The sequence below is a fragment of the Struthio camelus genome, chromosome 1, assembly GCF_040807025.1.
Source record: "Struthio camelus isolate bStrCam1 chromosome 1, bStrCam1.hap1, whole genome shotgun sequence".
NCBI lineage: Eukaryota > Metazoa > Chordata > Aves > Struthioniformes > Struthionidae > Struthio > Struthio camelus.
In genome coordinates this window covers 225075465-225097552 of record NC_090942.1, presented here as the reverse complement: position 1 = coordinate 225097552, position 22088 = coordinate 225075465, and the positions used below count along the sequence as shown (strand labels likewise).

General features: G+C 69.7%; 2 protein-coding genes across 2 annotated transcripts; both read left to right on the top strand.

Moving 5' to 3' along the window:
• The first annotated feature begins 1429 nt into the window (after positions 1-1429).
• Positions 1430-10579, top strand: HPX (hemopexin). Its single transcript, XM_068930974.1, has 10 exons — positions 1430-1611; positions 1809-1879; positions 3749-3829; positions 4625-4773; positions 5421-5574; positions 7462-7674; positions 8299-8415; positions 8841-8971; positions 9930-10074; positions 10239-10579. Exons 1-10 carry the CDS (start codon positions 1547-1549, stop codon positions 10463-10465), a joined length of 1353 nt encoding a protein of 450 aa, XP_068787075.1. The 5' UTR covers positions 1430-1546; the 3' UTR covers positions 10466-10579.
• Positions 10580-17962: 7383 nt separating this feature from the next.
• On the top strand, positions 17963-20550 carry LOC138066384 (spidroin-2-like). Its single transcript, XM_068936252.1, has 3 exons — positions 17963-17997; positions 18407-19447; positions 20482-20550. Exons 2-3 carry the CDS (start codon positions 18410-18412, stop codon positions 20548-20550), a joined length of 1107 nt encoding a protein of 368 aa, XP_068792353.1. The 5' UTR covers positions 17963-17997; positions 18407-18409.
• Positions 20551-22088: the final 1538 nt, after the last annotated feature.

The window sequence follows — 22088 nt, the reverse complement described above, 5'->3', positions numbered from 1 at the left end:
CCCCAGCACGGCGCTGAGACCCCAGCACATATCCAAGGCATGACCCAGCACTGCACGGCCCAGCACGTCCCAGCCCGGCCTGGCACAGCTCCTGGCACGGCTGCGCGAGCCAGCCGGGAGCGTCGGGGGCTGGAGGCACCGGTGGCCCCCCCCAGCCTTGGCTGGCACTGCGCGCCTCGTTCCTCCCCGGTGCCTGGGGCCAGGCAGGATCCCGCTGGCGTCTCAGCCCCCCACCGGGGAACAGACCCCTCGCTGTGGGGCGAGCACCCCATGTGGGGGCTGTGCTCGCCTCCCCCCGGAAGCCTGCACCCCATGGGACGGGCACCCCATGTGGGCATGTGCCCACCTTGTCCCCGGGGCAGGTAATCCATGGGGTCAGCTGTGGGGCTGGCTGCACTGGGCAGGGCTGGGTGCCCGTCCCTCTCCCTGTCCCCGTGCCCATCCTTGTCCCTCTCCCTGTGCCTGTGCCCATGCCCGTCCCCATCCCTGTCCCTGTCCACGTCCCTGTCACCGTCCCTGTCCTCATGCCCATCCCCTCCATGTCTCTGTCCTTCCCCAGCAGGCCTGGATGCCCATCCCTGTCCCATGCACGTCCCCGTCCCCGTGTCCGTACCTGTCCCTCTCCCGGTCCCTCCCCGGCAGGCCTGGATGCCCGCCCCCCTGCCAGTCCCCGTGCCCGTGCCCATCCCTGTCCCTGTCCCCCTGCCCGCCCCCCTGCCCGTCCCCGTCCCCGTCCCTCCCCGGCAGGCCTGGATGCCCGTCCCCCTCCCCCTGCCCGTCCCCCTGCCCGTCCCCTTGCCGGTGCCCGTCCCTCCCCGGCAGGGTTTCGTGCCCGTGCCCATGCCCGTGCCGGTCCCTATCCCTGTCCCTATCCCTGTCCCTGTCCCCGTCCCCGTCCCCCTCCCTCTCCGGCAGGGCTGGCGGCCAGAGCAAACAAGCGCTGTGGGGCCAAGCCAAAGCCCTTCCCAGCAATGGGGCTGGCTGGGGCAGTGCTGGGAAGGGGCTGGGCCGGTGCCAGCCTGAGCCTGCTGTCCCCCGGCCCCCCACACCGGGCACCCCACACATCGGGGTGTGAGACCGCGTCCTGCCCCAAGGGGGTCTGACCCCCGTCCCTGCCCCATCGGGATCTGATCCCTGTCCCTGCCCCATGGGGGTCTGACCCCCATCCCCACCTCTGCCCCATGGGGGTCTGACCCCCGTCCCTGCCCCAAGGGGGGGGTCTGACCCCCGTCCCTGCCCCATGGGGGTCTGACCCCCGTCCCCACCCCTGCCCCATGGGAATGGACATGGGGTGCAGACCCCAGCCCCCCAACAGCTCAGTGTGCTGGGTCGGGGCTCAGGCGTGGGGCAGGGTGGGAGCCCCGCTCCCCGGGCTGGGTGTGGGGCTGGGCTGACCCCGGGCCGTGCCCCGTCCCGCGTGCCCCCCGGCGGGGCGGGCAAAGGTTGTGGGGCGGTGCGGGTTGAGCAATGTGGCCGAGCGGGTTGTGCAACGGCCCCTCCTGCCCCATATAGGGCAGGCAGCGGCAGGCACCCCCCCAGCCCCACCATGCACGGCCCCACGGCAGCCCTCTGCCTGGCCTGGGCCCTGGCCCTGGGGTGCGCCCACCCCCTGTGAGTGTGGGGTGGCGTGGGAGGACGTGGGGCCGGCGGCGGGGGGGAACGTGGGGCAGGGAGGGTGTATGGGGCAGCTGTGGGTATGTGGGGCAGGAGGCTGTGGGGCAGGTGGGGTGTGTGGGGCAGGGGCTGCATGCAGGTGTGGGGCCTGTGCCCTGCCCCACGCGTGGCTCCACAGTGCTGCCTGTCCCCAGGACCCACGAGAAACCTGGGGCGGTCGGAGTGGGGCCCCCCCATGGGGCTGAGCCCCCCAGCAATGACACTGGTGAGAGCATATGGGAAGGGGGGGGGCACAGGGGTGTGGGGCATGGCAGTGCGTATGGGGCTCCCAGGGGTGGGGGGGCATGGCAGTGCGTGTGGGGCACCTGGTGCAGTGGGGTGCTGTGGGGCAACGTTGGGCACCATGGGGCAATGTGGGTCACCATGGGGTGCTGTGGGGCAATGCGGGGTGCAGTGAGGGGAGCAGCGTCGTGCTGTGTGGGGTGTGGCATGGCGCAGTGGGGTGCAGTGGGGCACTGTGGTGCACGAAGGGGTGCTGTGGGGCGCAGTGGGGCGCAATGGGATGCCACGGGGTGTGGTGGATCATGGCAGGGCGCTGTGGTGTGCATTGGGGAGCTGTGGGGCACAGTGGGGGCGCGGTGGGGTGTGACGGGGTGCTGTGGGGCATGGTGGGGTGCTGTGGGGTGCAGTGGGGTATGATGGGGCATGGTGGGGTGCGGCAGGACGCGATGGGATGCTGTGGGGCGCAGCGAGGCGCTGTGGGGTGCAGTGGGGGGTGCTGTGGGGCGCGGTGGGGCGCGGCAGGGTGCAGTGGGACGCAATGGGGTGCAGTGGGGGGTGCCGTGTGGCACAGTGCGGTGCAGTGAGGCGCAGTGGGGGAGGTGCAGTGGGGCATGGTGGGGCATGATGGTGTGCCGTGTGGGAGGGGGTGCCGTGGGGCGCAGTGGGGTGCAGTAGGGGGCCGTGGGGTGCAGTGGGTGGGTGCCATGGGGCACAGTGGGGGTGCAGTGGGGTACAGTGGGTGGGTGCCATGGGGCACAGTGGGGGTGCAGTGGGGCGTGGTGGGGCACTGTGAGGCACTGTGGGGTGCAGTAGGGGTGCCGTGAGGTGCCATGGGGCACAGTGGGGCGCAGTGGGTGGTTGCGATGGGGCGCAGTGGGGGAGCGGTGGGACGCAGTGGGGCGTGGTGGGGCGCAGTGGATGGGTGCTGTGGGGCACTGTGGGGCGCAGTAGGGGTGCCGTGAGGTGCCATGGGGCACAGTGTGCTGTGGTGGGGCGCAGTGTGGCGCTGTGGGGCGCAGTGTGGCGCAGCGTGGCATGGTGGGGTGCAGTGTGGTGCGGTGGGGTGCAGTGGGGGGTGCCGTGAGGTGCCATGGGGCACAGTGGGGCGCAGTGGGTGAGTGCAGTGGGGTGCAGTGGGGGCACTGTGGGGGCACGGTGGGGCGTAGTGCGGCACAGTGGGGCACGATGAGGTGCCGTGAGGTGCCATGGGGCACAGTGTGGTGCGGTGGGGTGCAGTGGGAGTGTGGTGGGGTGCAGTGTGGCATGGTGGGGTGCAGTGGGGCTCAGTGTGGTGCAGTGGAACACAGTGTGGCACGGTGGGGTGCAGTGAGGTGCTATGGGGCGCAGTGTGGCGCAGTGGGGCACAGTGGGGCACTGTGGGGTGCGGTGAGGTGCCGTGAGGTGCCATGGGGCACAGTGTGGTGCGGTGGGGCACAGTGGGGTGCAGTGTGGCACGGTGAGGTGCAGTGGGGGCTCAGTGGGGCACAGTGGGGCACAGTGGGGGTGCTGTGGGGCGCTGTGGGGGCATGGTGGAGTGCAGTGTGGCATGGTGGGGCACAGTGTGGCACAGTGGGGCGCAGTGTGGTGCAGTAGGACACAGTGTGGCACGGTGGGGTGCCGTGAGGTGCCATGGGGCACAGTGTGCTGCAGTGGGGGCACGGTGGGGTGCAGTGAGGTGCCATGGGGCACAGTGGGGCACAGTGGGGCACTGTGGGGCACTGTGGGGTGCAGTGGGGCGCAGTGTGGCGTGGTGGGATGCAGTGTGGCGCGGTGGGACGCAGTGTGGCGCGGTGGGGCGCAGTGGGGCGCGGTGGGGCGGGCGGCCATGTGACGGCGCTGACGGGGGGCACAGAGCTGCTGGAGCTGTGCGGGGACGAGAGCGGCCTGGACGCGGCGACGCTCAGCGCCAACGGCACCATGCTGCTCTTCCGAGGTGGGGACGGGGGGGACGGGGGGGACGGGGGGAGGTGGGGTGTTGGGGGGAGAAGGGGGCTGGGGGAGATGAGGGGGTGGGCAAATGTGGGGTGGGCCAGAACAGGGATCCTGGGGGGCAAGGGTGGGCCGTGGGGTGGGGGGGCCAGGGTGGCGGGGGCCATGGGGCAGGACGGGCTGGGCCAGGCCGGGCTGTGGGGCAGGTGGGAGCGGGGAGGGGCAAGGGGGGCCGTGGGGCAGGCCGGTGGGGGCCGTGGGAGCAGGGGGGCAAGGGGGGGCCGTGGTGCAGGCCGGTGGGGGCCGTGGGAGCAGGGGGGCAAAGGGGACCGTGGGGCAGGCCGGTGGGGGCCGTGGGAGCAGGGGGGCAAGCGGGGCCGTGGGGCAGGCCGGTGGGGGCCGTGGGAGCAGGGGGGGCAAGGGGGGACCGTGGGGCAGGCCGGTGGGGGCCGTGGGAGCAGGGGGGCAAGGGGGGACCGTGGGGCAGGCCGGTGGGGGCCGTGGGAGCAGGGGGGCAAGGGGGGGGCGTGGGGCAGGCCGGTGGGGGCCGTGGGAGCAGGGGGGCAAGGGGGGACCGTGGGGCAGGCCGGTGGGGGCCGTGGGAGCAGGGGGGCAAGGGGGGGGCGTGGGGCAGGCCGGTGGGGGCCGTGGGAGCAGGGGGGCAAGGGGGGGCCGTGGGGCAGGCCGGTGGGGGCCGTGGGAGCAGGGGGGCAAAGGGGGACCGTGGGGCAGGCCGGTGGGGGCCGTGGGAGCAGGGGGGCAAAGGGGGACCGTGGGGCAGCGCGCTCTCCCTGCGCAGGCGAGCGGGTCTGGGAACGGTCCCGGGGGGGCGCCCATTCCCGGCCCCTGGCCGCATCCTGGCCGGAGCTGGGGGGCCCCGTGGAGGCGGCGCTGCGCCTCCACCGCCGGCAGCACCCCCAGGAGCACGACAGCCTCTACCTCTTCCAGGCACGGCCGCCCCACGGCACCGTGGCGCGGGCGGGGGGCAGCCAGGCCAGGGCCTGCCCCACGGCGGGCAGCCCCGCAGCACTGGGCGCTGGGGGCGGCGAGGGGTCCCCTCTGCCCTGGCCCCGGGCCGGCCCCTGGGGCTGGTCCCGTGGGGCTGGATGGGAGCGGTGGTCCCGGGTTCTGGTCCCGTGGGTCCCACTGGGGCTGGCCTGGGTGGGTTTGTCCTATGGGGGTCACGCTGTGGGTCTGTCTGGGGCTGGCCCCATGGGGCTGGCCTGGGCTGGTGGTCTGGTGGGACTGGTCCCAGTGGGGCTGACCCAGGTGGGTGGTCCAGGGAGGCTGTCGCTGTGGGGCTGGCCCCATGGGACTGGTCCCAGTGGGGCTGACCGAGGTGGGTGGTCCAGGGGGACTGTCGCTGTGGGGCTGGCCCCATGGGACTGGTCCCTGTGGGGCCGGCCCCATGGGGCTGGTCCCAGTGGGGCTGACCGAGGTGGGTGGTCCAGGGGGACTGTCGCTGTGGGGCTGGCCCCATGGGGCTGGCCCAGGCGGGTGGTCTAGGGGGGCTGCTGCTGTCCCCATGGGGCTGGCCCCGCGTCTCGCCCCAGGGGTCTGCACCCGTGGGTCTCACGCCATGGGGCACATTGCAGGGCGAGCAGGTCTGGGCCTACGCCGGGGGGCAGCTGCGGGACGGCTTCCCCCGGCGGGTGGGGGACGAGTTCCCGGGCGTCCCCGGCGGGGTGGACGCCGCCGTGGAGTGCCACCCCGAGGAGTGCCGGGGCGAGAGCGTCCTCTTCTTCAAGGGTGAGCGGGACGCCGTGGGGCGGGGGACACCGTGGGGTGCAGAGGGCCGGTGGGGGGCTGAGCAGCAGAAGCGCTGGGAGACGCGACGCGGTGCGGTGCAGTGCAGTGCCGTGCTGCGCTGTGCCACGCCAGCCGTGGGCTGTGCTGCGCCGTGCGGTGCCGTGGGCTGTGCTGTGGGGTGTGCTGTGGGGTGTGCTGTGGGGTGTGCTGCACCACGCCAGCTGTGGGCTGTGCTGCGCCGTGCAGTGCCGTGGGCTGTGCTGTGGGGTGTGCTGTGGGGTGTGCTGCACCACGCCAGCTGTGGGCTGTGCTGCGCCGTGCGGTGCCATGGGGTGTGCTGTGGGGTGTGCTGTGGGGTGTGCTGCACCATGCTAGCCGTGGGCTGTGCTGTGCTGAGCTGTGCTGAGCTGCGTGGTGCTGTGCAGTGCCAAGCTGTGCCATGCCGTGCCGCGCCGTGCTGAGCTGTGCTGAGCTGAGCTGTGCTGCGTGGTGCTGTGCTGTGTGGTGCCGAGCCCTGCCATGCTGTGCAGTGCCGTGCCGTGCCGTGCTGTGCTGAGCTGAGCTGTGCCGTGGGCTGTGCTGAGCTGTGCTGTGCCGTGCAGTGCTGAGCTGTGCTATGCTGTGCTGTGCGGTGTGGTGCTGAGCTGTGCTGAGCTGTGCTGTCCTGAGCTGTGGGGTGTGCTGTGCCATGCTAGCTGTGGGCTGTGCTGTGCTGCGCCGTGCTGAACCGTGCCATGCTGTGCTGTGCTGTGCAGTGCCATGCTGAACCGTGCCATGCTGTGCTGTGCCATGCTGTGCTGTGCCGTGCTGAACCGTGCCATGCTGTGCTGTGCTGTGCTGAACCGTGCCATGCTGTGCCGTGCTGTGCGGTGCCATGCTGAACCATGCCATGCTGTGCTGTGCTGTGCTGAACCGTGCCATGCTGTGCCGTGCTGTGCGGTGCCATGCTGAACCATGCCATGCTGTGCTGTGCTGTGCCGTGCCATGCTGAACCGTGCCATGCTGTGCTGTGCCATGCTGTGCTGTGCTGAACCGTGCCATGCTGTGCTGTGCTGTGCTGAACCGTGCCATGCTGTGCTGTGCCATGCTGTGCTGTGCTGAACCATGCCATGCTGTGCTGTGCTGTGCCGTGCCATGCTGAACCGTGCCATGCTGTGCTGTGCCATGCTGTGCTGTGCTGAACCGTGCCATGCTGTGCTGTGCCATGCTGTGCTGTGCTGAACCATGCCATGCTGTGCTGTGCTGTGCCGTGCCATGCTGAACCGTGCCATGCTGTACTGTGCCGTGCTGTGCAGTGCTGTGGGCTGCGCTGTGCCATGATGTGCCGTGCTGCACCATGCTAGCCATGGGCTGTGCTGAGCTGTGCTGAGTTGAGCTGTGCTGCACCATGCACGAGCTGTGCTGTGCTGAGCTGTGCCATGCTGTGCTGTGCCGTAGGCTGTGCTGAGCTGAGCTGTGCTGCACCATGCTAACCGTGGGCTGTGCTGTGCCATGCCATGCCATGCCATGCCGTGCTGTGCTGTGCCATGCTATGCCGTGCTGTGCTGTGCTGTGCTGCACTGTGCTGTGCTGTGCTGCGCCACGCTAGCTGTGCCACACTAGCCGTGGGCTGTGCTGTGCCGTGCTCTGCGGTGCAGTGCGGTGCAGTGCCGTGCTGTGCTGTGCTGTGCTGTGCTGCTCCACACTAGCCGTGGGCTGTGCTGTGCCGTGCTCTGCGGTGCAGTGCTATGCTGTGCTGTGCTGTGCTGTGCTGTGCTGCTCCACACTAGCCATGGGCTGTGCTGTGCCGTGCTCTGCGGTGCTGTGCCGTGCTGTGCTGCTCCACACTAGCCGTGGGCTGTGCCGTGCCGTGCTGAGCCGTGCCAGCCGTGCCGTCCGTGTGCGCAGGGGACACGGTGTACTCCTTCGACCTGGAGCTGCGGGTGACCAAGCAGCGCTCGTGGCCGGGGCTGGGGCCCTGCACGGCGGCCCTGCGCTGGCTGGAGCGATACTACTGCCTCCAGGGCACCAGCTTCCAGCGCTTCGACCCCGTCACCGGCGAGGTGCCCCCCGGCTACCCCCGCGACATCCGCGACTACTTCATACCCTGCCCCGGCCGGGGTAAGGGCCTGCGCGCCGTCCTGGGGACCTGCACCCAGGGACCTGCACCCTGGAGACCCACATCCTGGGGACGCACATCTTGGGGACCTGCACCTAGGGGACCCACGTCCTGGGGACCCACATCCCGGGGACATACATCTTGGGGACCTGCACTTAGGGGACTTGCACCCAGGGGACCCACGTCCTGGGGACCCACACCCTGGGGACCTGCACCCAGGTGACCCACGTCCTGGGGATCTGTGCCCTGGGGACCCACATCCTGGGCACCTGCACCCAGGTGACCCACGTCCTGGGGACCTGCACCCTGGGGGTGCATCTCAGGGGGACACATCCTCGAGACCTGCACCTGGGATGGGGGCCAGGCAGTGCCACGGCCAGGGTCCATGGGGCTGGGTAATGCCGCGACCTTGCTGTGGGGCTGGGGAACCGGTCCCACATCGCCCACCCCGGGACCGCGCACCCCGAGGACCCCTCCGAGGGACTCGCCCTGGGGACCCGTCCCAGGGACCCATCCCAAGGCCCCTGAGCCCCACAGCCCCGACCCTCTGAGCCGCTGGCCAGCCCCCCGGCCCCGGCCCCGGCCCCCGGCGCCCCGCCTGCCCAGCGCTGCGGCTCTCCGGCCAGGCCACGGGCACCGGGGCCCCGGGAACGAGTCGCGGGCGGCCGCCGGCAACCGCTGCAGCGGGCTCCCCTTCGACGCCTTCTCCTCCGACGACACCGGCCGCGTCTACGCCTTCCGCGGTGAGCGGGGCGGCCGCGGGGCCGTGGGCCGGGCAGCGCCGTGGGGCTGCGGAGCTGGCGGCGGTGGGGTGGGCACTGCTGCTGGGCAGTGCTTTGGGGCTGGGGGCCATGGCAGTGCCCGCGGGCGGTGCTGTGGGGTCTGGAGTGCACAGTGCCGTGGGGCCGCCGTGGGGCGCAGTGCATGGGGCTGGGCAGCGCTGCGGGGCTGCTGTGGGGCAGGAGGCCGGCCGGTGCTGCGGGTCCGGGTGCATGGGGCTGGGCAGCACCATGGGGCTGCTGTGGTTCGGGGTGTGTGGGGTTGGGCAGCACAGCAGGGCTGCCGTGGGGCTGGGGGCTGGATGATGTTGTGAGTCAGGGCGCGTGGGGCCGGGCAGTGTGGTGGGGCCGCCGTGGGTCGGGGTGCGCGGCGCTGACGTCCCCCGCAGGCGGGCAGTACTTCCGCCTGGACTCGGGCCGGGACGGCTGGCACGCCTGGCCCCTGGGCCACGCCTGGCCGGAGCTGCAGGGAGAGGTGGACGCGGCCTTCGCCTGGGACAAGAAGATGTACCTGATACAGGTCCGCCTGTGGGGGGCTGGCGCCGGGGGGCCCGGCCCCACGGGCCCTGCCGCCCCCAGCCTCTGCTGGGTCCTGGCCAACCCCGTCCCCGGCCGGCCCTCGGGAACTGCCGGTCACCGGGCGTCCCTGTGACATGGGGCAGCTTGGGGACATCCACCTCGAGACATGGGACAGCTCAGGGATGTCACTCTCAGGGACTGGGGCAGCTTGGGGACATCACTCTTGGAGACCCCAAGGAACTCAAGAGACATCACCCTTGGGCATGGGGACAACTTGGGAACGTCACTCTCGGGGACTGGGACAGCTTGGGGACATCACCCTTGGGGACGAGAGGAGCTTGGAGACATCACCCTTGGGCATGGGGACAGCTTGGGGACATCCACCCCGAGACATGGGGCAGGTCAGGGATGTCGCTCTTGAGGACATCACCCCCGACACACACAGCAGCCTGGGGACATTGACCTTAAGGACCAGGGTAGCTTGGGGACATCAAACCCTGGCGCCAAGGCAGCTTGAGGACGTCAACCCCAAGATATGGGGCACCTTGGGGCCATCGTCCTTGGGGACCAGGGCGGCTCAGGGACATCACCCCTGGGGACTGGGAGAGCTTGGGGACATCTGCCCTGTGACATGGGCAGCTCGGGGATGCAGCAGGATGGCAGAGCCCCCGCCGCAGCCTGTGCTACTTCTGGCCCCAGCAAAGTAGCCGCAGACCCTTTCCCACCCCACAGCATCCCCGGGCACCTCCTAAAACCTGTCCCCAGGGCCGTCTGGCCTGGCCGGGTGCTCCCGAAGGCCAGTCCCCGGCGAGCCCTGCCAGCCCACCGGCCACCCCTGGCTGTGCCCTGCCCGGCCCCGCACTTGTACCACGTCCATCCCGCGCTTCTCCCCCACCACGCCGTGCCGGGCCATCCCGCGCCCATCTCATCCCGCCCTCGCTGTGCCCTGCTCTCCACAGGGCTCGCAGGTCTCCATCTACCTCTCGGACCAGGGCTACAAGCGGGTGGAGGGGTACCCGCGGGCCCTGCACGACGAGCTGGGCGTCACCAGCGTGGACGCCGCCTTCACCTGCCCCCACTCCGAAAAGCTCTACGTCATCTCAGGTGGGCAGCAGCGGCCGGACGCCGGGGCCCCTCCCGCGTCCAGGACGGGAGCAGGCTGCGGGCACGCGCTCGGGGGCGGCTCGGGATGGCGGGTCCCCCCGCGTGGGGCTGGGGCCATGGGGGGCGGAGGGGGGGCCGGGGCTGAGGAGCAGCTCTGCCGGCAGGGAACAGCATCCAGCTGGTGGACCTGATGCAGACGCCGCGGCGCGCCGAGGTGGCGGTGCCCCTGCCCCACGCGCAGGTGGACAGTGCCCTGTGCACCAACGACGGGGTCTTCCTCTTCCACGGCCCCAACTACCACAAGTACGAGAGCGTGGCCGAGCTGACGGGGGCCAGCCAGCCCGCCCCCCCGCGCAACATCAGCACCGACTTCTTCCAGTGCCCCCAGTGACGGGGGCCGGCCCCGGACGCCCGGGTCCCTCGCGGCAGCCGGCAGGGAGCCGAGGCTTGGCCGGCCCCGGCCCGCCTGCCTCTGCGCAGACAATAAAGCCAGTGGGACCCCCGAGCCCCCAGCCCGCTCTGTCCGGGGGGGGCAGGGGGGCGGCATGGCGGGGATGCAGCTGCCCCAGGGCACCTGGGCTCTGTCCCCACCCCCAGGGCAGCAGGTGATGCACGGCCCCGGCACTGCACCTCCACTGCCCCTACACCGCGTCTGCCCTGCACAGCCCCAGCGCTGCACCTCCACTGCCCCTACACCGCGTCTGCCCTGCACAGCCCCAGCGCTGCACCTCCACTGCCCCTACACCGCGTCTGCCCTGCACAGCCCCAGCGCTGCACCTCCACTGCCCCTACACCGCGTCTGCCCTGCACGGCCCCGGCGCTGCACCTCCACTGCCCTTATACTGCGTCTGCCCTGCACGGCCCCAGCGCTGCACCTCCACTGCCCCTCCACCGCGTCTGCCCTGCACGGCCCCGGCGCTGCACCTCCACTGCCCCTACACCGCGTCTGCCCTGCACGGCCCCAGCGCTGCACCTCCACTGCCCCTCCACCGCGTCTGCCCTGCACGGCCCCAGCGCTGCACCTCCACTGCCCCTACACCGCGTCTGCCCTGCACGGCCCCAGCGCTGCACCTCCACTGCCCTTATACTGCGTCTGCCCTGCACGGCCCCAGCGCTGCACCTCCACTGCCCCTACACTGCGTCTGCCCTGCACGGCCCCAGCGCTGCACCTCCACTGCCCCTACACCGCGTCTGCCCTGCACGGCCCCAGCGCTGCACCTCCACTGCCCCTACACCGCGTCTGCCCTGCACGGCCCCAGCGCTGCACCTCCACTGCCCTTATACTGCGTCTGCCCTGCACGGCCCCAGCGCTGCACCTCCACTGCCCCTACACCGCGTCTCCCCTGCACGGCCCCAGCGCTGCACCTCCACTGCCCCTACACCGCGTCTGCCCTGCACGGCCCCAGCGCTGCACCTCCACTGCCCCTACACCGCGTCTGCCCTGCACGGCCCCAGCGCTGCACCTCCACTGCCCTTATACTGCGTCTGCCCTGCACGGCCCCAGCGCTGCACCTCCACTGCCCCTACACCGCGTCTGCCCTGCACGGCCCCAGCGCTGCACCTCCACTGCCCTTACACTGCGTCTGCCCTGCACGGCCCCAGCGCTGCACCTCCACTGCCCTTATACTGCGTCTGCCCTGCACGGCCCCAGCGCTGCACCTCCACTGCCCCTACACCGCGTCTGCCCTGCACGGCCCCGGCGCTGCACCTCCACTGCCCCTACACCGCGCCTGCCCTGCACGGCCCCGGCGCTGCACCTCCACTGCCCCTACACCGCGCCTGCCCTGCACAGCCCCAGCGCTGCACCTCCACTGCCCTTATACTGCGTCTGCCCTGCACGGCCCCAGCGCTGCACCTCCACTGCCCCTACACCGCGTCTGCCCTGCACGGCCCCAGCGCTGCACCTCCACTGCCCCTACACTGCGTCTGCCCTGCACGGCCCCAGCGCTGCACCTCCACTGCCCCTACACCGCGTCTGCCCTGCACGGCCCCAGCGCTGCACCTCCACTGCCCCTACACCGCGTCTGCCCTGCACGGCCCCAGCGCTGCACCTCCACTGCCCTTATACTGCGTCTGCCCTGCACGGCCCCAGCGCTGCACCTCCACTGCCCCTACACCGCGTCTCCCCTGCACGGCCCCAGCGCTGCACCTCCACTGCCCCTACACCGCGTCTGCCCTGCACGGCCCCAGCGCTGCACCTCCACTGCCCTTACACTGCGTCTGCCCTGCACGGCCCCGGCGCTGCACCTCCACTGCCCCTACACTGCGTCTGCCCTGCACGGCCCCGGCGCTGCACCTCCACTGCCCCTACACCGCGTCTGCCCTGCACGGCCCCAGCGCTGCACCTCCACTGCCCCTACACCGCGTCTCCCCTGCACGGCCCCGGCGCTGCACCTCCACTGCCCTTATACTGCGTCTGCCCTGCACGGCCCCGGCGCTGCACCTCCACTGCCCCTACACCGCGTCTGCCCTGCACGGCCCCGGCGCTGCACCTCCACTGCCCTTATACTGCGTCTGCCCTGCACGGCCCCAGCGCTGCACCTCCACTGCCCCTACACCGCGTCTCCCCTGCACGGCCCCAGCGCTGCACCTCCACTGCCCCTACACCGCGTCTCCCCTGCACGGCCCCAGCGCTGCACCTCCACTGCCCCTACACTGCGTCTCCCCTGCACGGCCCCAGCGCTGCACCTCCACTGCCCCTACACCGTGTCTGCCCTGCACGGCCCCAGCGCTGCACCTCCACTGCCCTTACACTGCGCCTGCCCTGCATGGCCCCAGGGCTGCACCTCCACTGCCCTAACACCATGTCTGCCCTGCACAGTCTTGCCCTGCACAGCCTTGGGACTGCACCTCTACTGACTTTACACTGTGTCTGTACTGTGTGGCTTTGCCCTGCATGACCCCTGTGCTGCACTGCCCTGCACTTCCATCTGTCTACACTGCATGGCCTTGCAAGGCACGGCCTCAGGGCTGCACCTCCATTGAGTCTGCCCTGCATAGCCTTGCCCTGCATGGCCCCAGGGCTGCACCTGCACTACCCTTTACACTGTGTCTGCCCTGCATGGCCTTGCACTGCACAGCCCCTGGGCTACACCTGCATTACCCTTACACTGCATGCACATTGCACGGCCTTGCACTGCATGGCCTCTGTGCTACATCTGCACCGCAATTATAGTGCATCTGCATCTGTAATGTGTTGTGCTTCGCCGTTTCCTGCTGTACTGCACTGTACCATGCTGTACTGTGCTGCACTGTAACGTGCCATGCTGAACCGTGCCCTGCTGTGCTGTGCCGAACCATACCAGTCCTTACTGTGCAGTGCTGTACTGTGCCACGCTATGCTGTAGCAGACGGCCCCGTGCCACGCTGTGCTGTACCGTGCTGTACCCTGCCTTGCCATGCTGCACAGCACCGTGCCCTTTCGAACTGCACTGTACTGCACCATGTCGTATCCCTTCTACACCACACTGCTCTGCACCGTATCGTTCTGTGCCGTGCTGCTCCGTGCCCTAACGTGCTGCACCACGCTGCACTGTTCCCTACCATTCTGCACCTTCCATGCTGTGCTATACCGCTCCATGCCGTGCTGTAACATGCCGTGCTGTGCCATGCCGCAATGTTTTCTGCCATACAATTCTGTCCTGTGGCATGGCGTGGTGCACTGCAGCACACTGCCCTGTGCTGTGCTGCTCCATGCCGTGGCATACTGCGCTGCCTTGTGCCGCGCTGCTCCATGCCGTGCCGTACTGCGCTGTCCTGTCCTGCTGCGTACCATACTGTGGTGTCCTGCGACGCACCAACCTATTCTGTGCCATTCTGTGCCATGCTGCACTGTGCTCTTCCACGCTGTACCATTCGGTGCTCTGCCGTTTGGTGCCCTGTCTGCCCTTGCTGCACTGTGCCATACTGTGCTCTGCTGTGCAGCTCTGTGGCACCCCATGCTGTGCCGTATGTTACAGCACTGTGTGTTACTGCCCCGTGCTGTGTCATGCGTTACTGCACCACCCCTTTCTGCTCTGTGCCGTTGCACTCTGGCCTGTGCTGTGCCATACCGTGTTTTGGCCACACCATGCCATTCAGTGCCAAGCTGTACCATACCACACTATAGCATGCTGTGCTGCTCCGCATCATTTGGCACCGTACCATGCTGTCCTGCCCTGTACTGTGCTATGCTGGACCAGGCTGCGCTGGTCTGCACCACTGTGGGCTGCACTGCGCTGTTCGGTGCTGTACTGTATCGTGCTGCACTGTTATGCGCCATAAAGTTCAGCGCTGTTCTGCACCGTGCTGTGCCATGCTGTACTGTGCCGCACCGTTACACACTGTGCCATTCAGCACTGTGCTGTGTCGTGCTGTGCCGTGCTGCACTGTTACGTACCGCACTGTCCAACGCTGCTCCGCACTGCGCTGTGCCGTGCTGTGCCGTGCTGCACTGTTACGTACCACGCCGTTCGATGACGCTCCGCACTGCACTGTGCCATGCCACGCTGTCACGTACCGTGCCATTCAGTGACGCTCTGCACCGCGCTGTGCCATGCCGTGCTGTCACGTACCGTGCCGTTCAGTGACGCCCTGCACCGCGCTGTGCCATGTCACGCTGTCACGTACCGTGCCGTTCGGTGACACTCCGCACTGTGCTGTGCCGTGCCGCGCTGTTACGTACCATGCCGTTCAGTGACGCTCCGCACCGCGCTGTGCCGTGCCGCGCTGTTACGTACCGTGCCGTTCGGTGACACTCTGCACCGTGCTGTGCCACACCGTGCTGTGCCGTGACACGCTGTCATGGTCCACATCCTTTGCAGGCGTGCTGTGCTGTTGCGCTGCACTGTGCTATGCTGTGCTGTACTGCACTGTTAGGCACCACACTGCTCAGCGCTCTTCCATGCCTTTCTCTGCCTTCCATGCCATGGCTGGGCTGTGATGCAACACAACGCTGCAGCCTTCTGCGCCGCTCCGTGCCGCGCTGTGCCGTGCTGGACCATTACACGCTGTGCTCTTCAGCTCCGCGCCCTTCTGAGCTGCACTGCGACGCCCGGCTCTACTGCATTGCTCTGCACCCTGTCATATGGCACTGCGCCGTGCTGTGCTGGGGCGCACCACACCGGTCTGCGCTGCCCCAGTCTGCGTTGCCCCGGTCTGTGCCGTGCCGTGCCACGGCGCACCACACCGGTCTGCGCCGCCCCGGGCCGTGCTGTGCCGCGCCGCGCTGTGCCGTGCCATGCCGGGGTGCACCACACCGGTCTGCACCGCCCCGGGCTGTGCCATGCCGTATTGCACTGTGCCGTGCTGGGGCGCACCGCACCAGTCTGCGCCATCCCGGTCCGTGCCATGCCGTGCCGTGCCAGGCTGTATGGCACTGTCCCAAGTCCTGCTGTGGTGCACTGCCTTGTGTCATCCTGGTCCAGTCCGGTGCCGGTCTGGTGAGTCCTGTTCTGGTCCAGTGCCCTCCCGGTCATATCCATGCCGGTGTTGGTGCCAGTGCCAGTCCGTCCCAGTCTGTTCTGTGCTGGTGCTGCTGTTGGTGCCAGTCCGTCCCGGTCCATTCTGTGCCAGTGTTGGTGCTGGTGCCGGTCCATCCCGGTCCGTTCTGTGCCGGTGTTGGCGCTGGTGCCGGTCCATCCCAGTCCGTTCTGTGCCGGTGTTGGCGCTGGTGCCGGTGTGGGTCTGTCTTGGTCCATTCTGTGCCAGTGTTGGTGCTGGTGCCGGTCCATCCCGGTCCGTTCTGTGCTGGTGTTGGCGCTGGTGCCGGTGTGGGTCTGTCCTGGTCCATTCTGTGCCGGTGTTGGTGCTGGTGCTGGTCTGTCCTGGTCCGTTCCGTGCTGGTGTTGGTGCCGGTGCAGGTCTGTCCTGGTCCATCCTGTGCCGGTGTTGGTGCTGGTGCCGGTCTGTCCTGGTCCGTTCCATGCTGGTGTTGGTGCCGGTGCGGGTCTGTCCTGGTCCATTCTGTGCTGGTGTTGGTGCTGGTGCCGGTCTGTCCTGGTCCGTTCCATGCTGGTGTTGGTGCCAGTGCGGGTCTGTCCTGGTCCATTCTGTGCCGGTGTTGGTGCTGGTGCCGGTCTGTCCTGGTCCGTTCCGTGCTGGTGTTGGTGCCGGTGCGGGTCTGTCCTGGTCCATTCTGTGCCGGTGCGGGTGGCATTCTGCTCCAGTCGGTGCTCATCGGGTCCATCACAGTCCAGTCCAGTCTGGTCCATCCTGGTTGGTGCCAGTTGGGCCTGTCCCACCCCGGTCCAGTCCAGTGGGTCTGTTCTGGTCGGGTCCAATCGGGTCCATTATGGTCCGGTGTGGTCTGATGCAGTCAGTGCTAGTCAGGTCCATTCCGGTTTGTTCCGGTCAGGTCGGGTCGGGTCTGTCCCAGTCTGGTCCGGTCCAGTCCAGTCAGTGCCAGTCGGGTCTGCTCCAGTCGGGTCTGATCCAGACCGTCCCAGTCAGGTTCAGTCCGGTCTGGTCCAGTCAGTGCCGGTCAGGTCCATCCCGCTCACATCTGGTCCAGCCCAGTCCAGTTGGTGCTGGTCCAGTCCAGTCGGGTCTAGTCCGGTCAGGTCCGGTCCAGTCCAGTCAGTGCCAGTCGGGTCTGCTCCAGTCAGGTCTGATCCAGACCGTCCCAGTCAGGTCCAGTCCGGTCTGGTCCAGCCAGTGCCAGTCAGGTCCATCCCACTCACGTCCAGTCCGGTCCAGTCCAGTTGGTGCTGGTCCAGTCCAGTCGGGTCTAGTCCGGTCAGGTCCGGTCCAGTCCAGTCAGTGCCAGTCGGGTCTGGTCCAGTCAGGTCTGATCCAGACCGTCCCAGTCAGGTCCAGTCCGGTCTGGTCCAGCCAGTGCCGGTCAGGTCCATCCCACTCACGTCCAGTCCGGTCCAGTCCAGTTGGTGCTGGTCCAGTCCATTCGGGTCTGGTCCGGTCTGTCCCGGTCAGGTCTGGTCAGACCGGGTCCGATCCATCCCAGTCGGGTCTGGTCCAGTCCAGTTAGTGTCGGTCAGGTCCACCCTGCTTAGGTTTGGTCTGGTCCGGTCCAGTCCATGCTGCTCTGGTCCAGTCGGGTCCGCTCCGGTCGGGTCCAATCCAGTCGATCCCGGTCGGGTCCGGTCCAGTCAGTGCTGGTCCAGTCTAGTTGGGTCTTGTCTGGTCCAGTCCAGTCAGGTCGGGTCTGGTCTGTCCCAGCCCGGTCTAGTCTGGTCCAGTCCAGTCAGTGCTGGTCCAGTCCAGTCTGGTCCGGTCCGGTCCAGTCCAGTTGGGTCGGGTCTGGTCTGTCCCAGCCTGGTCTAGTCTGGTCCAGTCCAGTCGGTACTGGTCCAATCCACCTGGTGCTGGTCCGATCCGGTCCAGTCGGGTCGGGTCTGGTCTGTCCCGGCCCGGTCCAGTCCGGTCTAGTCGGGTCCAGTCCAGTCCATCCCGTTCGGGTCTGGTCTGGTCGGGTCACAGAATCACAGAATGGCTGAGGTTGGAAGGGACCTCTGGAGATCAGCTAGTCCAACCTCCCTGCTCAAGCAGGGTCCCCTAGAGCACATTGCCCAGGATCGCGTCCAGGCGGGTTTTGAAGATCTCCAGCAAAGGAGACTCCACTACCTCTCTGGGCAACCTGTGCCAGGGCTCTGTCACCCTCACAGGAAAGAAGTTTTTTCTCAGCTTCAGGTGGAACTTCCTGTGGTTCAGTTTGTGCCCGTTGCCTCTTGTCCTGTCGCTGGGCACCACGGAGAAGAGGCTGGCCCCATCCTCTCGACACTCCCCTTTCAGATACTTATACACGCTGATGAGATCCCCTCTCAATCTTCTCTTCTCCAGGCTGAACAGGCCCAGCTCTTGCAATCTTTCTTCATGGGAGAGATGCTCCAGCCCTCTAATCATCTTGGTAGCCCTCCGCTGGACTCTCTCCAGTAGGGCCATGTCTCTCTTGTACTGGGGAGCCCAGAACTGGACACAGTACTCCAGGTGAGGCCTCACCAGGGCTGAGTAGAGGGGCAGGATCACCTCCCTCGAACTGCTGGCAACACTCTGCCTAATGCAGCCCAGGATCCCATTGGCCTTCTTGGCCACAAGGGCACATTGCTGACTCATGCTTCACTTGTTGTCCACCAACACTCCCAGGTCCTTCTCTGCAGAGCTGCTTTCCAGCAGGTCAACCCCCAGCCTGTACTGGTGCCTGCATGGGCTTATTCCTCCCTAGGGGCAGGACCCTGCACTTGCCTTGGTTGAACTGCAGCAGGTTCCTCTCCGCCCACCTCTCCAGCCTGTCCACGTCCCTCTGAATGGCAGCACAGTCTTCTGGTGTGTCAGCCTCTCCTCCCAGTTTAGTATCATCAGCCAACTTGCTGAGGGTGCACTCTGTCCCTTCCTCCAGGTCATGGATGAATACCTTGAACAAGACTGGACCCAGGACTCACCCCTGGGGGACACCGCTAGCTACAGGCCTCCAACTAGACTCTGCACCACTGACCACAACCCTCTGAGCTCAGCCATCCAGCTCTGCCATCCAGTTGGTGCCAGTCCGGTCCAGTTAGGTCCGGTTAGGTCCGGTCCGGTCCAGTCAGGTCGGGTCTGGTCTGTCCCGGCCCAGTCCAGTCTGGTCTGGTCCAGTTGGTGCTGGCCTGGACCGTCCCGGGCGGGTCCAGTCCAGTTGGTGCTGGCCGGTCTGGTCCAGTCAGGTCAGGTCTGGTCTGTCCTGGCCCAGTCTAGTCCGGTCCGGTCCAGTCGGTGCTGGCTCGGTCCGTCCCAGTCCGGTCCGGTTGGGTCTGGTCCAGTCGGTGCCGGTCCAGTCTGGTCCAGTCAGGTCTGGTCTGGTCTGTCCTGGCCCGGTCTAGTCTGGTCCGGTCCAGTCGGTGCTGGCCCGGTCCGTCCCCGTCCAGTCTGGTCGGGTCTGGTCCAGTTGGTGCCGGTTAGGTCCGGTCCAGTCCAATCAGTGCTGGTCCGGTCCAGTCCAGTCCAGTCGGTGCTGGCCCGGTCCGTCCCCGTCCAGTCTGGTCGGGTCTGGTCCAGTTGGTGCCGGTTAGGTCCGGTCCAGTCCAATCAGTGCTGGTCTGGTCCAGTCCAGTCCAGTCGGTGCTGGCCCGGTCCGTCCCAGTCCGGTCCGGTCGGGTCCAGTCCAGTCGGTGCCGGTCAGGTCTGGTCCGGTCAGGTCAGGTCCGGTCCAGTCGGTGCCAGTCCGGTCCAGTCAGGTCTGGTTCGGTCAGGTCCGGTCCAGTCGGTGCCGGTCTGGTCCAGTCAGGTCGGGTCTGGTCTGGTCCGGTCCGGTCCGGTCCAGCCCAGTCGGGCCCGGCCCGGTCCGTCCCAGTCCAGTCCAGTCGGGTCCGGTCGGCGCCCCGCCCCCCCGGAAGCGGAAGCGGAGGCCCCGCCCCCGCCCCCCGCCCCCCCTCCCCCGGTCCCCGCCGCGGAGCCGCCGCAGGTACCGGGCGGGCCGCAGCGGGCCGGGCCGGGCCGGGCCGCGGGGGCGGGGACGGGGGGGCTCCGCGGCGGCCCCAGCCCCAGCCCCGGCCCCGGGCGGCGGGCGGGCCCGGTCCGGCCCAGCGGCGCTCAGCCCGGGGAGCGGGGCGGGGGCTGCGGGCCGGGGGGGGCCGGGCTGGGGTCTTGGGGGGCCGGGGAGGGGGGCTGGGGGATCTGGGGGCCGGGCTGGGGTCTTGGGGGGCCGGGGCGGGGGGCTGGGGGATCTGGGGGCCGGGCTGGGGTCTTGGGGGGCCGGGGAGGGGGGCTGGGGGATCTGGGGGCCGGGCTGGGGTCTTGGGGGGCCGGGGAGGGGGGGCTGGGGGATCTGGGGGCCGGGCTGGGGTCTTGGGGGGCCGGGGAGGGGGGGCTGGGGGATCTGGGGGCCGGGCTGGGGTCTTGGGGGGCCGGGGAGGGGGGCTGGGGGATCTGGGGGCCGGGCTGGGGTCTTGGGGGGCCGGGGAGGGGGGGCTGGGGGATCTGGGGGCCAGGGAGGGGGTCTTGGGGGTCTGAGGGATCTGGGGGCAGGACAGGGGGGTCTAGAGGCTGAGGAGGGGGCTGGGCTGGGGGTCTGGGGGGTCTGAGGGCCAGGGAGAGGGTTGAGGGTCTTGGGGGTCTGGGGGCCAGGGAGGGGTTCTAGGGGGTCTGAGGGGTCTGGGGGCTGGACTGGGGGGTCTGGGAGAGCTGAGGAGGGGGCCAGGCTGGGGGTCTGAGGGCTGGGGAGGGAGCTGGTTTGGGGGCCTGGGGGGTCTGAGGGCTGGGGAGGGGGCTGGGTGGGGGGTCTGGGGGGTCTGAGGGCCGGGGAGGGGGCCGGGCTGGGGGGTCTGGGGGCCGGGGAAGGACCTGGGCTGGGGTCGGTGTTGCAGCGATGGGGACAGGGGTCTGGGGAGGGGCCCGGGCTGGGCCGGGGGTCTGGGGGCCAGGGAGGGGACAAAGGGCTGGGGAGGGAGCTGGGCAGGGGGCATGGGGCTTGGCCTACGAGGGCCATGGGGGCTGCAGGGGGGCGATGGCGGTGCCGGGACCCCCCCCATGGCAAAGCTGGGGGGCTCCACTGGGGCCCCGGGCTGACCCGGTGTGGTGTGGGGTCTGCAGCCTGAGCGGTGTCCGGGCCTGGCCCTATGGCTGGGGGGCAGCGGGGCTGGTTGGGGGGATGGCAGGGCAGGGCCTGGCTGGGGGGCAGCGGGGCAGGGCCAGGCCGGCTGGGGGTCATTGGGGCTGGGGGGGGGGCAGTGGGGCAGGGCTGGGCTGGGGGGGCAGTGGGGCAGGGCTGGGCCGGCTATGAGGCAGTGGGGCAGGGCCAGGCTGGCTGGGGGGTCATTGGGGCTGGGGGGAGGGCAGTGGGGCAGGGCTCGGCCGGGCTGGGGGGCAGTAGGACAGGGCCAGGCTTGGGGGTCAGTGGGGCAGGGCCGGGCTGGCTATGAGGCAGTGGGGCAGGGCAGGGCTGGGCTGGGGGTCATTGGGGCTGGGGGGGGGCAGTGGGGCAGGGCTCGGCCGGGCTGGGGGGCAGTAGGGCAGGGCCAGGCTTGGGGGTCAGTGGGGCAGGGCAGGGCTGGCTATGAGGCAGTGGGGCAGGGCAGGGCTGGGCTGGGGGGGGGCAGTGGGGCAGGGCTGTGAGGCGGTGGGGCAGGGCCTGGCTGGCTGGGGGGTCATTGGGGCTGGGGGGGGGCAGTGGGGCAGGGCTGGGCTGGCTATGAGGGAGTGGGGCAGGGCCAGGCTGGCTGGGGGGGGGCAGTGGGGCAGAGCCAGGCTTGGGGGGCAGTGGGGCAGGGCCAGGCTGGCTGGGGGTCATTGGGGCTGGGGGGGGGGCAGTGGGGCAGGGCAGGGCCAGGCTTGGGGGGCAGTGGGGCAGGGCCAGGCTGGCTGGAGGGGGGCAGTGGGGCAGGGCTGTGAGGCGGTGGGGCAGGGCCAGGCTGGCTATGAGGGAGTGGGGCAGGGCCAGGCTGGCTGGGGGGGGTCAGTGGGGCAGGGCCAGGCTGGCTGGGGGGTCATTGGGGCTGGGGGGGGGCAGTGGGGCAGGGCCGGGCCGGCTATGAGGGAGTGGGGCAGGGCCAGGCTGGCTGGGGGGGTCAGTGGGGCAGGGCCAGGCTGGCTGGGGGGTCATTGGGGCTGGGGGGGCAGTGGGGCAGGGCCGGGCCGGCTATGAGGGAGTGGGGCAGGGCCAGGCTGGCTGGGGGGGTCAGTGGGGCAGGGCCAGGCTGGCTGGGGGGGGGCAGTGGGGCAGGGCCAGGCTGACTGGGGGGTCATTGGGGTTGGGGGGGTCAGTGGGGCAGGGCCGGGCCGGTTATGAGGCAGTGGGGCAGGGCCAGGCTGGCTGGGGGGGGCAGTGGGGCAGGGCTGTGAGGCGGTGGGGCAGGACCGGGCTGGGGGGGTCAGCGGGGCCGGGCCGGGTGTCCGTGGGTCTAGCACCACCCCGTGGCCCGGGGGAGCGTGGGGGGGCTGCGGGCGAGGCGGGAGCGGGGGGGGGGGCCGGGGCGCCGCGCTCGCCCCCCCTGAGCCCGCCGTGCCCGCAGGCCCCATGGAGGCGGAGGCGCCGGCGCCCCGGGGCGCGTAGGAGCCCTCCTCGCCGGCGGCAGGCGAGAGCGGGCCCGGCCGCGTGGGGCCGCCCC